General features: G+C 40.2%; 1 protein-coding gene across 5 annotated transcripts in view; it reads left to right on the forward strand.

Moving 5' to 3' along the window:
• Positions 1–15934, forward strand: part of MAP3K19 (mitogen-activated protein kinase kinase kinase 19) — a 68277-nt gene that overhangs the window by 27812 nt on the left and 24531 nt on the right. For 4 of the 5 annotated variants that reach the window (XM_006880738.1, XM_006880740.1, XM_006880741.1 and 1 more), the window contains exons 4-5: positions 9809–9887; positions 10836–11095. The exons of the other annotated variant lie outside the window; for it this stretch is intronic. In XM_006880738.1, coding sequence (XP_006880800.1) covers positions 9809–9887; positions 10836–11095 — 339 coding nt within the window. The remainder of the gene's footprint in view (positions 1–9808; positions 9888–10835; positions 11096–15934) is intronic. 5 annotated transcript variants of the gene reach the window in all.

A 15934-nucleotide genomic window follows, 5' to 3' on the forward strand; every position in this document is an offset into this window, starting at 1 on the left:
CTTGTGTGTGTGTGTGTGTGTACCATCAAATCAGATCTGAGTGGTACAGGAGGAGATTGTTCCTCCTTCTCCAGCAGAGCATCTGGTGGATTTGAACCTCTGGGATTGCAGTACACATCCTTGTAAATAATTCTTTAAATATTATTTATACCATGTTTCATCTTATCCTTATTAGTGTTTAAAGTGCCCATGATTTTGTGAATATAGCATGTTGTAGGCATGTATGTTCTGTGTTGTAACATGCAAGCTTAGTCAGTGAATTTGTAGCCATCATAGCATTCTGTTGAAAAAGTAGTATTACAAACTGGTAGCCTCACAGTGTTATGATCACTCCCACAGGTCTGAAGATTGGGAACTTAGAGCATGCATTTGTTTTATATAGACTTTGGAGATTAAAATGAGTAAAACACAATTTGCAGACAAAAACAAATCTCCACAATCTTTTACATAGTGCAAACCCCCCTATTTTTCCAGAATGTAACAAATCTAAGACATGGAGTCTGGACATAAAACATAAATAAAATTGCAATTTTTTAAATGAGAAAATAAGAACCTGTTTCCTGAAATTACTGAGCTCCAAATTTTTATCTTCAGTACCAGGATATTCCCATTTGGATTCTTCATAGCAGATAATAGAATTTACTCTGTTGTTGTTGGTAGGTGCCATTGACTTGAGTATGACTCATAGTGACCCTATGAACAAAATATCTGAACCTAGTCCTGTCCTGCATCATCCTCACACTTCCTGACACACAAGAGCCCATTGCATCAGTCACCTTGTCAATCCACCTAGTGGAGGGTCTTCTTCTCCTTCGCTGACCTTCTATCCTTCCAAATGTCATGTCCCTCTCCAAGGAATAGCCCCTCCTAGCAATATGTCCAAAGTATGTGAGACAAAGCCTTATCATTCTTGCCTCCAAAGAGCACTCTGTGTGCATCCCCTCCAAGACATGTCTATTCGTCTTCTTGGCCATCCACAGGATGTTCAGTGCTCTTCTCCAACATCATCACAGCTCAAAGGCATCAATTCTTTTTCTGTCACCCTTATTCATTGTCTAGGTCTCAGATGCATAGTAATAGGAAAGACTATGACCTGAATCAGATACACCTTTAGTCCTCAAACCGACATCATTACTCCTCAATAATTTGGAGAGGTCCCTAACTACAGATTTTCCCAGTGCAATGTGTCTCCTTCTTTCCTGACTGCTCTTATCAAGGGTGTTAATTGTGGATCCAAGTAAGATGAAGCTGTTGATAGTTTCAATCTCCTCTCCATCCATCATGACACCGCCTATAGGTCCTGTAATAAGAACCTTTAAGAACCTTTATTTTCTTGATACTGAGACACAATCCACACTGAAGGCTGCATTCCTTAATCTTCCTTACTTTCAGAAAGTTAGGTTGTGTCATCTTCACAACGCAGGTTATTGATGAATCTCCCTCTAATCATGATGCCACATTCCTCTTCAAAGAGTCCAGCTTCTCAGATAGTTTTCTAAGTTTATAGATTGAATAGGTATGGAGATAGAATACATCCCTGATGCACTCCCTTCCAAATTCCAGACCGTGCAGTGCTCCCCTGCTCCATTCATACAATAACCTCCTGCTCCGGGTATGGGTTGCTCATGAACACAATCAAGTGCTTTGGGATTTCCATTCTTCTCAATGTCAGCTACAACTTGTCATGATCCACACCGTCAAATACTTGGCATAGTCAATAAAGCACATTCTTCTGGTATTCCTTACTTTCAGCCAGGATCCATCTGATATGAGCAATGATATCCATGGTGTCATGGCCTTTTCTAATCTCACTTGAACTTCTGGCAATTCCCTACCTATGTATTATCCCAGCCATTTTGGGATGATCGTTAGCAGTATTTTGCTAGCATGTGATATCAATGATATTGTTTGATAATTTCCACATTCAGCTGGATCACCCTTCTTGGGAATAGGAACAAATATGGACTTCTTCCAATCCGTTGGCCAGACAGCCATCCTCCAAATTTCCTGACATAGACTGATAAGTACATCCAAAGCTGCATCTGTTAACTTGAACAAGTCAATTGGTATCCCATCAATTCCTGGGGCCTTATTTTTTGCAGTACTTTCAAGGCAGCTTCCACTTCCTCTTTCATTACCATTGGCTTCTGTTCATATGATACTTCCTGAAATTTGTCAGTGTCAACCAATTCTTTCTGTGACTGTGTATTATTCCCTCCATCTTCTTTTGATGCTTTCTGGGTCATCCAATACATTGCCTATAGCATCTTTCAAAATTGTGACATGGGGTCTAAATTTTTTTTTTCAGTTCTTTCAGCTTGAGAAATGCAGAGTGAGTTCTTCCTTTTTTATTCTCCAATTCTAGCTCTCTGCACATTCCATTATAATACTTTACTTTGTCCTCCTGAGCTGCCCTTTGAAAACATATATTCATCTTTTTCACTTCAACATGTTTTCCTTTAGATTTGCTAGAGGTCTACAGAATTTACTCTAGCTGGGTTAAAAAGCAAGCAGGTTTTAAGAGGGTGTTTAGGAAGTTTATAGACTGATGAAGACAGATAGGAACAGGTTCTTGGGGAGATTTCAAAGCTGATCACTGCTAACTCAATTCCTTCTGCTTCTGCCACATGAGGGAGCTGTCGGCCATCAGCATTAGAATTGCCCCTGCTTGTAACACCACCATACACACACGCACACACACCCTCCAGCATAGGAGGAGACATGTGCTCTGTTCTCACCTGATCACGTAAGCCGGTCTCTCAAGTCTGCAATCAGTGCTACAATGGAGGCTGGAAGAAATAGGGTCACATACATAGTTTAAAAGGTTATTTCTAGATCCGTTTTGAAATATAATGTTGTGAGCATAAGATAATATCCAACACACATACAAGGAAGACCTGTTAATATCACTATCTTTTGAATAATATGTACTAACAACCAGGGCCAAAGAGGAGGAAATAGATGACTTCCAACAACTTTTGCAGTCAGAAATCAGTTGAACATGCAACCAAGATGCATTAATAATAAAGGATGGCTGGAATGCAAAAGTTGGGAACAGGGAAGAAGAATTCGTAGCCAGAAAGTGTGGGCTTGGTGACAGAAATGAGGCTGGAGATAGAATGATAGAGTTTGGTACAATGATTTATTCATTGCAAAAACCTTTTATAAGAAACATAAATGGTTTACACATGGACTTCTCTGGATGGTACACACAGGAATCAGTTGAATACATCTGTAGGAATAATTGCTGGAGAAACTCAATATCAGCTGCAAAGACTAGACCAGGTGCTGACTGTGGAACAATCATCAAGTACTCATATGCAAGTTCAAACTGAAGCTAAAGAAAATGAAATCAAATCCACAAGAACCAAAATTTGAACTTGAGTCTATCATATTTCAATTAAAAAAGCATTTTAGGTTTGAGGCTTGAACACTAATGAACAAAGACTAGATGAGCTTTGGAAAGATATCAAGAGTATCTTCCATAAAAAAAAATGCAAAATATCATTGCAAAAACAAGAAGACTGAGGGAGATGTCAGTAGAGTCTCAGAATATTGCACTGGAGCACCAAGAAGCCAAAGCAAAGAGAAGGAATCAAGAATTTAAGGAGCTAAGTAGAAGATTTCAAAAGATAGTTTGAGAAGACAAAGCAAAGTATTATAATGAAATGTGCAAAGAGCTGGAGTTGTAAAACTAAAGGGGCAGAAGAACTAAAGATCAAACTCAAGCCTCGAGTTGCAATACTTAAGGATGCTATGGGCAGAATAATGAAAGATCCAGGAAGCATTAAAAGAAGATAGAAGGAGTACACAGAGTCACTGAACCAAAAAGAATTGAATAATACAGAAGAATGTCAAGAAACAACATATGACGCTACAGTACATACTAGAATGATGATGAAGGATGAAGTGGAAGCTGCTCTGAAGGAATAGGCAAAAAAACAAGGCCCCAGGAATTGATGGAACACCAACTGACATATTTCAACAGACAAATGCTGCCCTAGATGTGCTCCCCAAGTTGTGACAAGAAATCTAGAGGACAACTGACTGGAAGAAATCCATATTTGTTCCCATTCCAAAAAAGGATAGCCCAATAGTGTGAAAATTATCACCGTATCACTGATATCACACACAAGCAAAATACTGCTGAAGATTATTTGAAAATGATTCAAACAATCTATTTACAGAGAACTACCAGATATATAGACCAGGTTTAGAAGAGGCCATGGAACCAAAGACATTATTGCCAATGTCAGATAGATCTTGACTGAAAGAAAGCAGAGAGTAGCAGAGGAATGGCTCATCTATGTTTCATTGACTATGCAAAAGCATTTGACTGTGTGAATCACAACTAATTGTGGCTAACCTTGAGGAGAATGGAAATCCTGGAACACTTGACTGTGCTCATGTGAAACCTGTACTTGGACCAGGAAGTGGTCCTCAGAACAGAGCAAGGACACAGTCCATAGTACAAAATCAGAAAAAGAATCAGAAATTCTTTCCTGGACAAATGAATGTGTCCTGTTGCCATTCCTTTTCAACCTATATGCAGAACAGATCATTCGGGAGGCTGGACTTTCTGAGGATGAATGTGGCATCAGGATTGGAGGAAGACTCACCAACAACACTCATCTGTGTATGCAGATGACACAACCTTACTTGTTGAAACTGAGAAGGACCTGAAGCTTTTGCTGCAGAAGGTCAAAGACTATAATCTTCACTATGGATTGCATCTCAACATCAAGACGCAAAGATGCTTACCACTGGGCCAATTGACAGCACCATGATAAATAAAGAAAAGATTGAGGTTGTTAATAATTTCACCTTGCTCGTATTCACAATCAGCATTCTTGGCAGCAATCAAGAAATCAAAAGATGAATTGCACTGGGGAAGTCTTTGTCAGGGACCTCTCCAAAGTGCTAAAGAAGAATGATGTTGGTCTAGAGACTAAGGTGTGCCTAATGCAGGCCATGGTGTTTGCAGTTACTTGCTATGCATCAGAGAGCTGGACAATGACTAGAGTTGACACCAGAAGAATTGACACTTTTGAGTTGTGCTGGAGAAGATAACATGAACAGCCAAGAGAACAAACCAGTCTGTCCTGAGTAGGGTGAAACCAAGCTGCATCTTGGAGGCATGGATTTTGAAGCTCTGTCTCATATACTTTGGGTATGTGACCAGAGGGACCAATCTCTGAAGAAGGACATCATACTTGGAAGAGTGGAGGGACAACACAGGAAAGGAAGACCTGGGTTGAAATGGATTGACACAGTAACTTGGGTAATGAGGGTAGGTGTGTTCGAGTCAGTGAGCCTGGCTTAGGACAGGGCAAAGTTCAGAACTATTGTACATAGTGTCTCTGTGAGTCACACTCGACTCGATGGCACATAACAACAACAACAACAACAACCTTGAAAGATGAGATTCATAAATTAGAAAACTTAAAATGTGGAAAGCGTGTATATATACCTCCAACCTAAGAAGACCTGGTGGCATAATGAGTATTGTATTGGGCTGATAACGGAAAGGTTGTGAGTTTGAATCCACTACCAGCCACCTGGTGGGATGAAGATGGGCAGTCTCTTTCCCTGAAGACTCACAGCCTTGGAAACCTGATGGTGGGCCACTAAAAGTTGGAACCACATTCAGGCAATGGCTTTGGTGTTGGTTTTATTCCAACAATCTGTTATCGGGAGCCATAGAGTCAACTATGATGTCTAGCCACTCCATGGATAATAGATTTGAACCTGGCTTTGTCCTGCACCATCCTGGTGGTCCCTAACATGTTCCAGCCCATTGGTACAGTCACCGCGTCACTCTTGCTCTTTCTCTGACCCTTCACGTTTCCCAGCTGGAGGATGTCTTTTTCCAAGGACTGGTCCCTCCTGGGAACATGCCCAGGTATGTTTCTTACAGCCTATGTTGTGTTTCTTACAACCTATGTTATGACCCTCCAGTGGGGTTTCAGTGGCAGTAAATTGTATGGGAGGAGATTGTACCTCTTTCTCCTGCTTGGGAAATATGTGAGAGCGTGCGTGCACGTGCACACGCATGAGCACGTGCACACACACACAGAGCTATGTTCATACATACATACACTCATCCATTTGAACGGGGGGAAAAAAAACAACCAAGAAACACAGGATTTTCCTGCAGAAGATAATTTCAGCTGTATTTAAAACCCACTAGAGGGTCAGCTACTACTCTATAATAAAGTGTGAAAGTCGTTGCTGTCCAATCAGGACCGCTCCTAGCTGACCCTTCAGCAAGTTTTCAGAGGCCGTAAATCACAAAGAGAGGAGATCACTAATTTTTCTTCCTTGGAGCTAATAGTGGATTCAAACTACCAGAGAGGGGGATTTAAACTGTCAGAGAGGTGCTGTAAACTAGGCCAACCAGAGCTCCCATTATAAATACTATGAGACCGCATGTTTCCAAACAGTGAGCAGAGCGTTGCGGCGTAAGATTAACCATCACATTAACTTTCTGATTTATCTAGCGAAATGCTAAGTGCACCAGTCTTTGAGCTACAACGTTCTTTTCCCTGACAGTTTGGTTATTAGGATTTATGCTGTATGCTTTCCTTACTCAAACATGTCAGCTAAGGCCTTTTATACACAAGGATGACTATGAAAATGTTATAAAAGACATTCTTTTCCTTTCAAGCACAAGAACGACCTTGAGTCTGTCCTATAAAATTGTGGATATCATTTCTTTATCTCCAAAGTGAAGGAATAGAGCAGATGACCTCTAAGTTCCTTTCTATTTTATCATTCTAAACCTCTCATTTTGTACTACATAAATAGCATAGTGAAAGGATCCTTGAAAAGCTTTTTTTAAAAATTACCATTTCTTTTCAAACAAGTCTTCCTTACAGTGGTCTAATACCAAAAAGCATATAATCAAGTTGTCTTATTTGAAAAGCATCAAGACGCTTTACATGGTATTGCAAAATATATATTTGGATGACCAAATTGGATATATTATCATTCTTCACCAGGTGAAATAGAAATTTTTTCCTTTGCAAATGATCATATTTTTTATCAAAATCAACTAACTAGTCTTAGAAATGGCACAGGTATAGAAAGCAAATAAGAAAAAATATTTTCGTGATAATGGTTTCTATATTCTCTACAAAACACTCAAAGTCCTTTTAAAATTAAAAACCTAGTAATTGAAAATGCTGGTAGTTTAGGGGAAAGGAATTACATTGTCAGCTTAAAAATATGCTGTTTACGTCCCTTTTCAGCAGGAAGTAGCTAAGAGAATACGCCATCCCCTTTTCCTTATGACTCAGGGTGAAGTCTCTCTCAGGGAGGAGTGATAGGGAATGGCAAAGGACACACTGACAAAGAAGATTAATCAGAACTGGCTTTGACAAGCACTGTGGCATTTGGACAAGAACAAACTGGGAGGAGGGTAGAGAGAATAGTGCAACAATGAATGAATGGAAACCCAAAATCTCTGTAAATGTTTATGAAAATTAATAAAATATAATTATAGAAAAAAAATATGCTGTTTAAATCCACCAGCTCCTCCACGGGAGAAAGATGGGAAATCTCCTCTTGTGCAATTTACTGCCTCTAAAAATCCACTGAAGGGTCAGCTGTGGGATGATTCCAACTACACGGTACACAACAATTGAGATAATAGTGAAAGCTACTATTTTCATATTACTTGGATCCACCCTCGAAGCCAGCAGACAGGAAATAAGGAGATACTTTGCACTGGGAAAGTCTGCAGTTAGAGACCTCTCCAAATTATTGAGGAGTGATGATGTCAGTTTGAGGACTAACATGCATCTGATTTAGACCATGGTCTTTCCAATCACTTGCTATACATCTTAGAGCTGGACAATGAATAGGGATGACCGAGGAAGTATTGCTGCCTTTGAGCTGAGAGAACGGTACTGAACATCCCATGGACGACCAAAAGAACAAACAAATATGTCTTGCAGAGGGTGCACCCAGAGTGCTCTTTAGAGACGAAGATGATGTGGTTTCACCTTACATACTTCGGGTATGTTACTAGAAGGGAGTATTCCTTGGAGAAGGACGTGATGCTTGAAAGGGTGGAGGGTTGGTGAAGGAGAGGAAGACCTTTGACCAGGTGGATTGACACGGTGACTACAGCAATGGGCTCTTGTGTGTCAGGAAGTGTAAGGATGGCAAAGGATAGGACGGGGGTGTCAGATCCACTGTTTATAGGGTCACTTTGAGTCATGCTTGACTTGATGGCACATAACAACAACAACAACAATTCATAACTTTTCCAAGTCTACCTGAGAAGTGGCAGGCAGCTCTGGTGACTTAGTGTTAAGGAATCGTACTGCCAATGCAAAGGTATGTGGTTCAAATCGAATTGCTGCTCTGCAGGAGAAAGATGGGCAATCTCCTTCTGTGCAATTAACTTCCTCTAAAAACCCACTGGAAGGTCAGCTGTGAGTCAGTTCCAACTCAATTATACACAGCAAATACAGCAACTAGGAAGTAGCAGAGAGGAAACCTAGACCCAGATCTGTCTGCTCCTTGACCCCACCCTCATCCTCTCTGCTCTGTTTGTCTAACAGTCAGTCAGTGAGCTGTCAAGCACACGTGGGCTCTGTCAAACATGTGGTTAGGAACAAAAGCTGCACAAGCATGGTATCTTCCTAAAAGGAGGCTCTGTGTTTGCACAACACCATTAATACACTCAGCATGATCTCGATGGATGCTCTGCTTTCTCTCTAGGCCCACAGGGGGAAGCAGTGGCTCAGGGCTGGAATTCTCACCTCCCATGCCCAAGATCTGGATTAGAGTCTGGTCAATGTCGCTGAAGAGCGGCCCCCATCCATCTCTCAGTGGAGGCTGCCATATTATTTGCTGTCTAACAGATTTCAGCAAAGCGTCCTGGCGAAGACACCATAAGAAGAAAGGCCTGACAACCTACTCCCAAACATCACTCTATGGAACCAGAGAACAAACTATAAAGGACCAGCAGTTGTAGAGTGGTCATAGCGTTTTACATAAGTTTGTTTAATGTGTTATTTATATTTCACAATAAATTTATGTTTACAAAGCAAATATCAATCTTATAATGTATAACTTTCTGTTTGAAGGGTTGTATTGGAAATAATTTGATAGAACTAGGTAAGAAATTATCAAATTGATACATCTGAGCAAGTTCCTATGGACTGTATAAACTTATCTAACACAATCCTCAAATTATCTGGTGAGGTGGGTACCTCCTTACAGAAAGATGGCTTGTTTTCTCTGTCAGGAGATAGCACTGCTTATCTTAAATCTTTAATTTTCAAGTAATTCATACAGATTATTTAATTTTTAAACATTTTTTATTATTATATATGCTAGATGTTGTTGTTGTTGGTTGCCTTCGATTTGAGCATAACTCATAGCAACTCAATGCACAAAAGACCTGAAGCCTTTTTATAACTATCAGCATTTATCAAAGTTGGATAAGAAATATAAAAATTATTTCAAACCTCTGTTTCCAGTTAATATTTATTCGATCTAGATCTCTGGTGACCTAGTGAATAAGGAGTTGTGCTGCCAACCCAAATGTAAGGAGTTTGAATCCACCAGCTGCTTCTTGGGAGAAAGACGGGCAGTATCCTTCCATAAAATTTATAATCTCTGAAAACCCACTTGAGCAGCTATGAGTCAGTTCAAACTCAACAGCACATAACAACAACAGCAACACTATTTATGCCATAATAATTAGGAAGAGGGTAGTCAAATAAATTAAAAAATACTTTTCCTTGTTATGATTACATTGTAACATTCTTCTGCTATTGTTGTGTGCTTATAGATGTTGAGATCATTGTGGCTTTTCCAAGAGATATCAGCCATCCCCAAGATGGGAGACAAGAAAACCCAAAAGAGAACAAGTAAGGAATATTCTTCGTAATTTAAGTGTTAGTAGTGAAACCTGTAAGGCAATCTATGCTTTTAATAATTTAGCCCAAGATTGTATCTGAGAGCAGAGTTAGGATAAATCCTATTATGGCAAAAGCCAGACAGTAAACATCTTGGGCTTTGTGGGCTGTATGCTCCCTATTGCAATGATTCTGCCACTGTAACTAAAACAGATGCATTGGATATTATGTAAACAAGTGTGTAGAACTGTCTACGGCCATAAAAACAAACAAACAAACAAAAAAACAAAAAAAAACCAAAACAAGTGTGTAGAACTGTGGTTCAATAACACTTGCTCTTCACAAAGTCTGCAGCTGGATTTTCCCAAGTCTATGTTCTAGAGAAGTCCCACCCAAAATGTGCTTCTAGTGTCCTTCTGGTACCAAGTCCATGCTGAGACCAGTAAGACTTGAGGGTGATCCCTTAGAAGGTTGGCAAGTTTCCCAATTTTACAAAGTAATTTTAAATTTATTGATCTGATAATTTTAAATTGACGTTTTCCTTTTTTTTTTGCTTCTTGTTTTGTTTGTGTAATAATGCAGGTTTGTTATAAATATAAATATACATTGTTAGAATACCAAGACATTGAAAAGCTGAATTCCATCAGAGAATCCATCTCAGAAGCACTGGTCTGGCTAATGCCTTTGGTGAAGTAAAAGGGGTCTTGTTTTTGCCCCTCTGATTTCTCTGACCAAGGAAATAAACTTCAAGTTGACCTAAGGCTCATCCACTCAGGCATCCGTATGGGGAGTAGCAGTGGGCAGCTCAGGGTGGGGACCAACTAGGAGTGGAGAGATCTTGTAGCCTCAGAGCCATTCCAACAGCAGTGCTGTTTACACGTAGTTCTGGGAACTTTCTAACGCCATCAAGCTGGAGTAGGGGAGGAGGTTTTGATCAAATTCCCCCCCCCCCCATTTTAGCCAGATCCCCTCAGCGCATCAAGAGTCTCCAGGAGCACATGCTGTTTCTCTCCCAGACAACACCGAGATGGTGGAACTGACGTCAGGGACTCTGGCCACGCAACCTGTGCTTCTGGAGAAAGAACAAAACTCCAAGACATTGTGTGAAGTGGACGTGGACTTCCTGAGGCCAAGACCTTGCCTGGAACCAAGCACTTCCATGTCTGTCACCAGACGTGATATTCTTCACTTTCTCAAGGGGCAGCAAAGAAAATCAGAAGGTAAGCTGAACAGTGGTTCTTTGATTCTTTCAGTCTGTAAATACGTTCTGAGCACTCACTGTGTTCCTGATACTTTTCTGAATGCTGAAGAGAACAAAGAAAAACCTGGAGTTTTGTTCATAATTGATTAGTCTTGCCCATTCCAGAATTTAATAGAAATGGACTCACACATTGTATCTCTGTGCAAATAACATGCTACACTTTCCTTCCCTCTCCCACGATGTATTCCTCACCCTGTGACATTTTCTCAGTGCACAGGTTTTTGTTTGGACTTGTGGCAAACTTGTGATTGAGATGACTTATCATCACTTATCAAAAACATTGACACGAATAAGACATAATTAAATGATGAAAGAAGCAGACCTAGCGTAACCTAAGCAAAGCCCTGACTGAAGGATCAGCAGTTCTAACTCACCAGCAGTGCCACAGGAGAAAGGGTTTGGACTGCTGGCCTGTCAGCATCCTTCTGTGAGGATTAGGTGCCTTGGAAACCAAGGCGGTTTCACTCTGTCCCAGGGGGTTGCTGTGAGTTGGAACTGAATGAGTAACAGTAAGTTTGAGTGTGAGAACAATGGTGGCAAAATGTGTTGGACTAATAACCAAAAGGTCAGCTTTTGGAATCCATCATTGGCTCTTTGGGAGAAAGATGAGCAGTCTCCTCCCGTAAAGATTTATAGCCTCAGAAAACCCAGTAGAGGGTCTTTATGAGTCTGAACCCATTGGCAATGATTTTCTTTCAGTTTTTTGTGATTTCGTTTGTTGTGTTTGCTTTTTTTTTTTTGCTTGTTTGTTTTATTGCTTTCCTCAAAATGATGTGGTAAGGTTTTATGTTTAACTGTTGAGCTAATTAACTATAATTATCAGCTTAAATTAATAGACCCAAACATTCAGTTACAATTGTTTATTTCCCAATTATTAGAGGACTATAAAATTCAATCCATGACCATTTGACCATGACCTACATTTTTATTATAAAATTATAAACAAAAGCAACATTTTCAGACTATTTTTAGACACAGCAAGAAAGAAAAGAAAAAGAAGACAAGAAAATGAATAACCTGATTTCTCTGTAATATGAGATGATGAGTGAATGGGGCTGAAATGAATATCCAAAAGTGACTTCTGGATATGTTCAGCATGTGGGGTTTATGCGTTTGTGTCCTATGGCAGAAATATTTTGCATAATCTCATTAAGTTTGTATATTAGATCTATTATTTTCAGGGGAAGTCAAGGTCCTCTTTTGTATGAGGTTTTTATATTTAGTATGGTTTTACATTTAGTATGTTTCTCAAATTCAGATTTTATGTTTAGTATGTTTCTCAAATTCACATTCCTATGTGTATCAGTTGTTCATTCTCTTTTGGATGAACAATATTCTGTTGCATGAATATATCATAGTTTGCTTATCCAATTGTCAATCAAAGACGAATTGAGCTGCTTCCATTTTCTTACTATTATTTGTATAAATGCTGTAATCATTCTCATAAATTCCTAAGATTAACATTACTGGGCCTGAAGTGCTCCATTGCTTCCCAGTCTTACAGGTATGTGGTATTGTCAGTCTTTCTAACCATAGTCAGTCTGGTGTGTTGAGGTTAGGGTCTTATTGTAGTAGCTGTGTGTCATTGAGTCAGAACTCACTTGAGTGGACCCTCAAGCAGGTCTTCAGAGGCTGTAAATTTCATGAGAAAGAATTACCCATCCTTCTCCCATGAAGCAGCTGGAGGATTTAAACCACTTGCCTTTGGGGTTGTAGCACAGCTTCTTACCACTAGGCTCTGTAGTGGCAGTGGCCGGGTATCATCAAAACAGGTCACAACAACAATACATTATCAGTATAGTGATAGTGCGAATGTTCCATGGTAGTGGCCTAGTTTTTTACTTTCCTGTTTAGTTTGTGTTTCAATAATTATAATTTATTTCAGCAATTTTTACTTCTTTTTCAATGTGCTGTGTTCATTATGAAGGATGTCTTGTTTTTATTTTAGAAAATTTCTTTAAGCATTGAATACACTGTTATTTTATATTCCAGTAGATGAAATCCCTGGGGGTCCTAACCCATAGACTCTTGCTTCTGCTTGTTTGCCCTTTAGTGGTTACTTTTCTTGAATGTGTAATCATCTACTGCGAGTTCGTAATTGGCTGGTTAATTTGTGGTAATCTTGGGAATCTGCACTGAGGATACTTTCCTTTGGAAAAGCGCTCTTTGCCAGCTTTGGCAGGTACGAGCGTTCTTCCTTGAGATTAATTTCCTTCCTACATCCCCAAGTGTTTAAGGATCACCTTCCAACTATATCTAGCCCAACACTTAATCTCCAGAGGGTAACACCAGTGTTGTATTTTCCCTTAGGGAAGCACTGCCTTGGATATCTGCTTACTTCTGTGCTAAACCAATTATCTTAAAGCCACTAGGGATAAGCCTGTAGCCCAACAATTGAGTTTATATTGGCTCATTGCAGTGAGAGCAGACAAACTCCAGGGGAACTGTCTCTCACCAAGAGAAGGAAGACTGCAGAGCTGCTGTGAGATTTGGGAGAAGGATGGAGTTTAAGTGAAATTGAAATGAAGCAATGTTTCGATAGACTGTAAAGGTATACACAGTGGTTAATATCAGGCCTGGCTGTTATATGTACCATTAGTACCCATCTCCCAGCAGCCTCACCTTTTGCAACTCTCCAAAGGCAGTTCTGTTTGGATTTGCTCTGCTGAACAGCTTTCTATGTCCAGCACTTAATTGGGTTTTTCCTGCTGGAATATTACCTCATACTTCAGTTCTCTACCACTTCCTTGGGGAAGTCTTGCCACACCTCCCCAGGGCTAAATGCGCTGTCATTCCTCTGTATCCCCACAGGGACCTGACTACCTGCAACTGAATATTCATCATGCTGACTCTTGTCTGTTTCATGTGTCAGATCAGAAAAGGCAAGCCCCTATGCCTCTCCAAGTTGCAAGCACCATGTCTGGCACAGAATTCCCAAATAAATAGTTATTGACTTAATGATACCAACAACCATTTATTGAGTGCATAAATATCTTCCAATATTTGTTTCACCGGTATTGTTGCTTTTTCTAAACCAAGAAATTCAGATCTAAGGGGCTAAGTCCTAGGTCATACGAACAGCAACAGAAACAAGGTTTAAACCTGGAAATTCTGTGTCTGAAGCTGATGTACTTAAATACCATGCTCTCTCTGTTCAAGGCTCTTCCCCCACCACCACCACCACCTAAGTCCCACTTCAGTTATGGAGGATGGAAAGGAATAAACATACTCAGTCTTGTAGTGAAGACAAGATTAGAGAGAAGGAGTTATCAGTCAGGATGAACTCCAGGGGAAGCTGGATGGAGAGGCTGCACTGGAGGCTCTAGAAACATCCTCTGCTCTCCTGTCTCAGCCTCTACTGCTTTCTCTTTGTCTTTACTTATCAGTAGTCTGTCTGAGTTTCCCCTCCACCGTTATCCCAAGCATTCCTTGTCCTTGTTACATAGTAATGTCTTAACAAAATACTATAAACTGGGTGGCTTTAAAAAATAGAAATTTAATACCAAAAATCTCACCTCCTAGATATCACTCTACTTACTAACAGTAGAATTGATAGTTTCAAAGATCACACTCTTTTGTTATTTTTAAAAGGACCTGAATAGGCCCTCCTCCCCATTCCTGTAATGTCTGCTTCTTAGGAGGTGTCATGTGGGACCTCTTAGCCTCAGCATCTGGAACTCTGCGATCAGAGTCCTTTAGATCAGGATTGTGTATACACCCCATTTCTTTGGACTTATCAGCCCTCAAGATCCCAGCATCATGGCTTCCATTGCATCACAGCTGCTGCTGGTCCTCGTGTCTCTTCTTGCAGTGCTGCCTGTAGTAGAAGCAGTTGAAGCAGAAGATGCCATTGCTCTCTTGTTAGATGTGGTTCTCAGCATCACAGGCATCTGTGCTTGCTTAGGAGTGTATGCACGAAAGACAAGTGGACAGATGTGACTTTGAAGGGTCTCCTGAGTCATGCCTCACCCCGCAAACCCTGTCACTCCCAGTGGAAGTTAAAGCTGTTCTCTGATATCTGTTTGTTTCTAAGAAAACAGTAAATAGGGTTGTTTTACTTCTTAAATGTTTGCCTCTACCTGGGAACAGATTAATGTATGTTCCATGGGGAATGATGTTTTCTTCACATCAGAAATACAGGCTGCAGTTAGTATTTGCTGATTAGCCAGGAGGGACAAGAAATGACTATGGCTTATGAGATGGGGAAGAAGGGGCCTGTTGTCCAGAAGTCTAGGAAATCGCCATTGTTTAGTTAGAACTCCTGCCTCTTGGCTCATAGAGGACTCTCTTCTCCAGCTTTTTATTGGGTTTGTGTTTTGTTCTCTAATTCCTATTGTACTTCTATATGAAACTCACTGCCATTGAGGTGGTTCCGATTCCTGGTAGCTGCTCTCCAGTTTCCCAGGGCTGTAAATCCCACCCGGAGGAGATGGCCTGTCTTTTCCCCAGGGAGTGGCTGGTGGAGTCACACCACAGGAGTCAAGGCTGTTGAGTTAACCACTCAGCCATCAGAGTGCCAACAGAGCACCAGGTGAAATTTCGTCAAATATCAAAACCTTCATTTCTTTGAAAGAAAAAGTTTAGAAAATTTATACAATGTATCTAATATTAAAATGGAGGGGGGAAATAATGTTAAAAGACTATATTGAAATAGAGAAAAGATTTATTGTTTAAAATTTTTAAAACCTTTCTATTGATTAATATACCCGTGGTGAGAAATGCTATATTAAATGCAAAGCCATTATGGTGGGGAAAAAAAGGACCTGAATAGAGAGTACACAAGATACTAGAATCATCT

Source organism: Elephantulus edwardii, unplaced genomic scaffold (genome assembly GCF_000299155.1).
Source record: "Elephantulus edwardii isolate Elephantulus edwardi_28Jun2011 unplaced genomic scaffold, EleEdw1.0 scaffold00010, whole genome shotgun sequence".
In the NCBI taxonomy this organism is placed as follows: domain Eukaryota; kingdom Metazoa; phylum Chordata; class Mammalia; order Macroscelidea; family Macroscelididae; genus Elephantulus; species Elephantulus edwardii.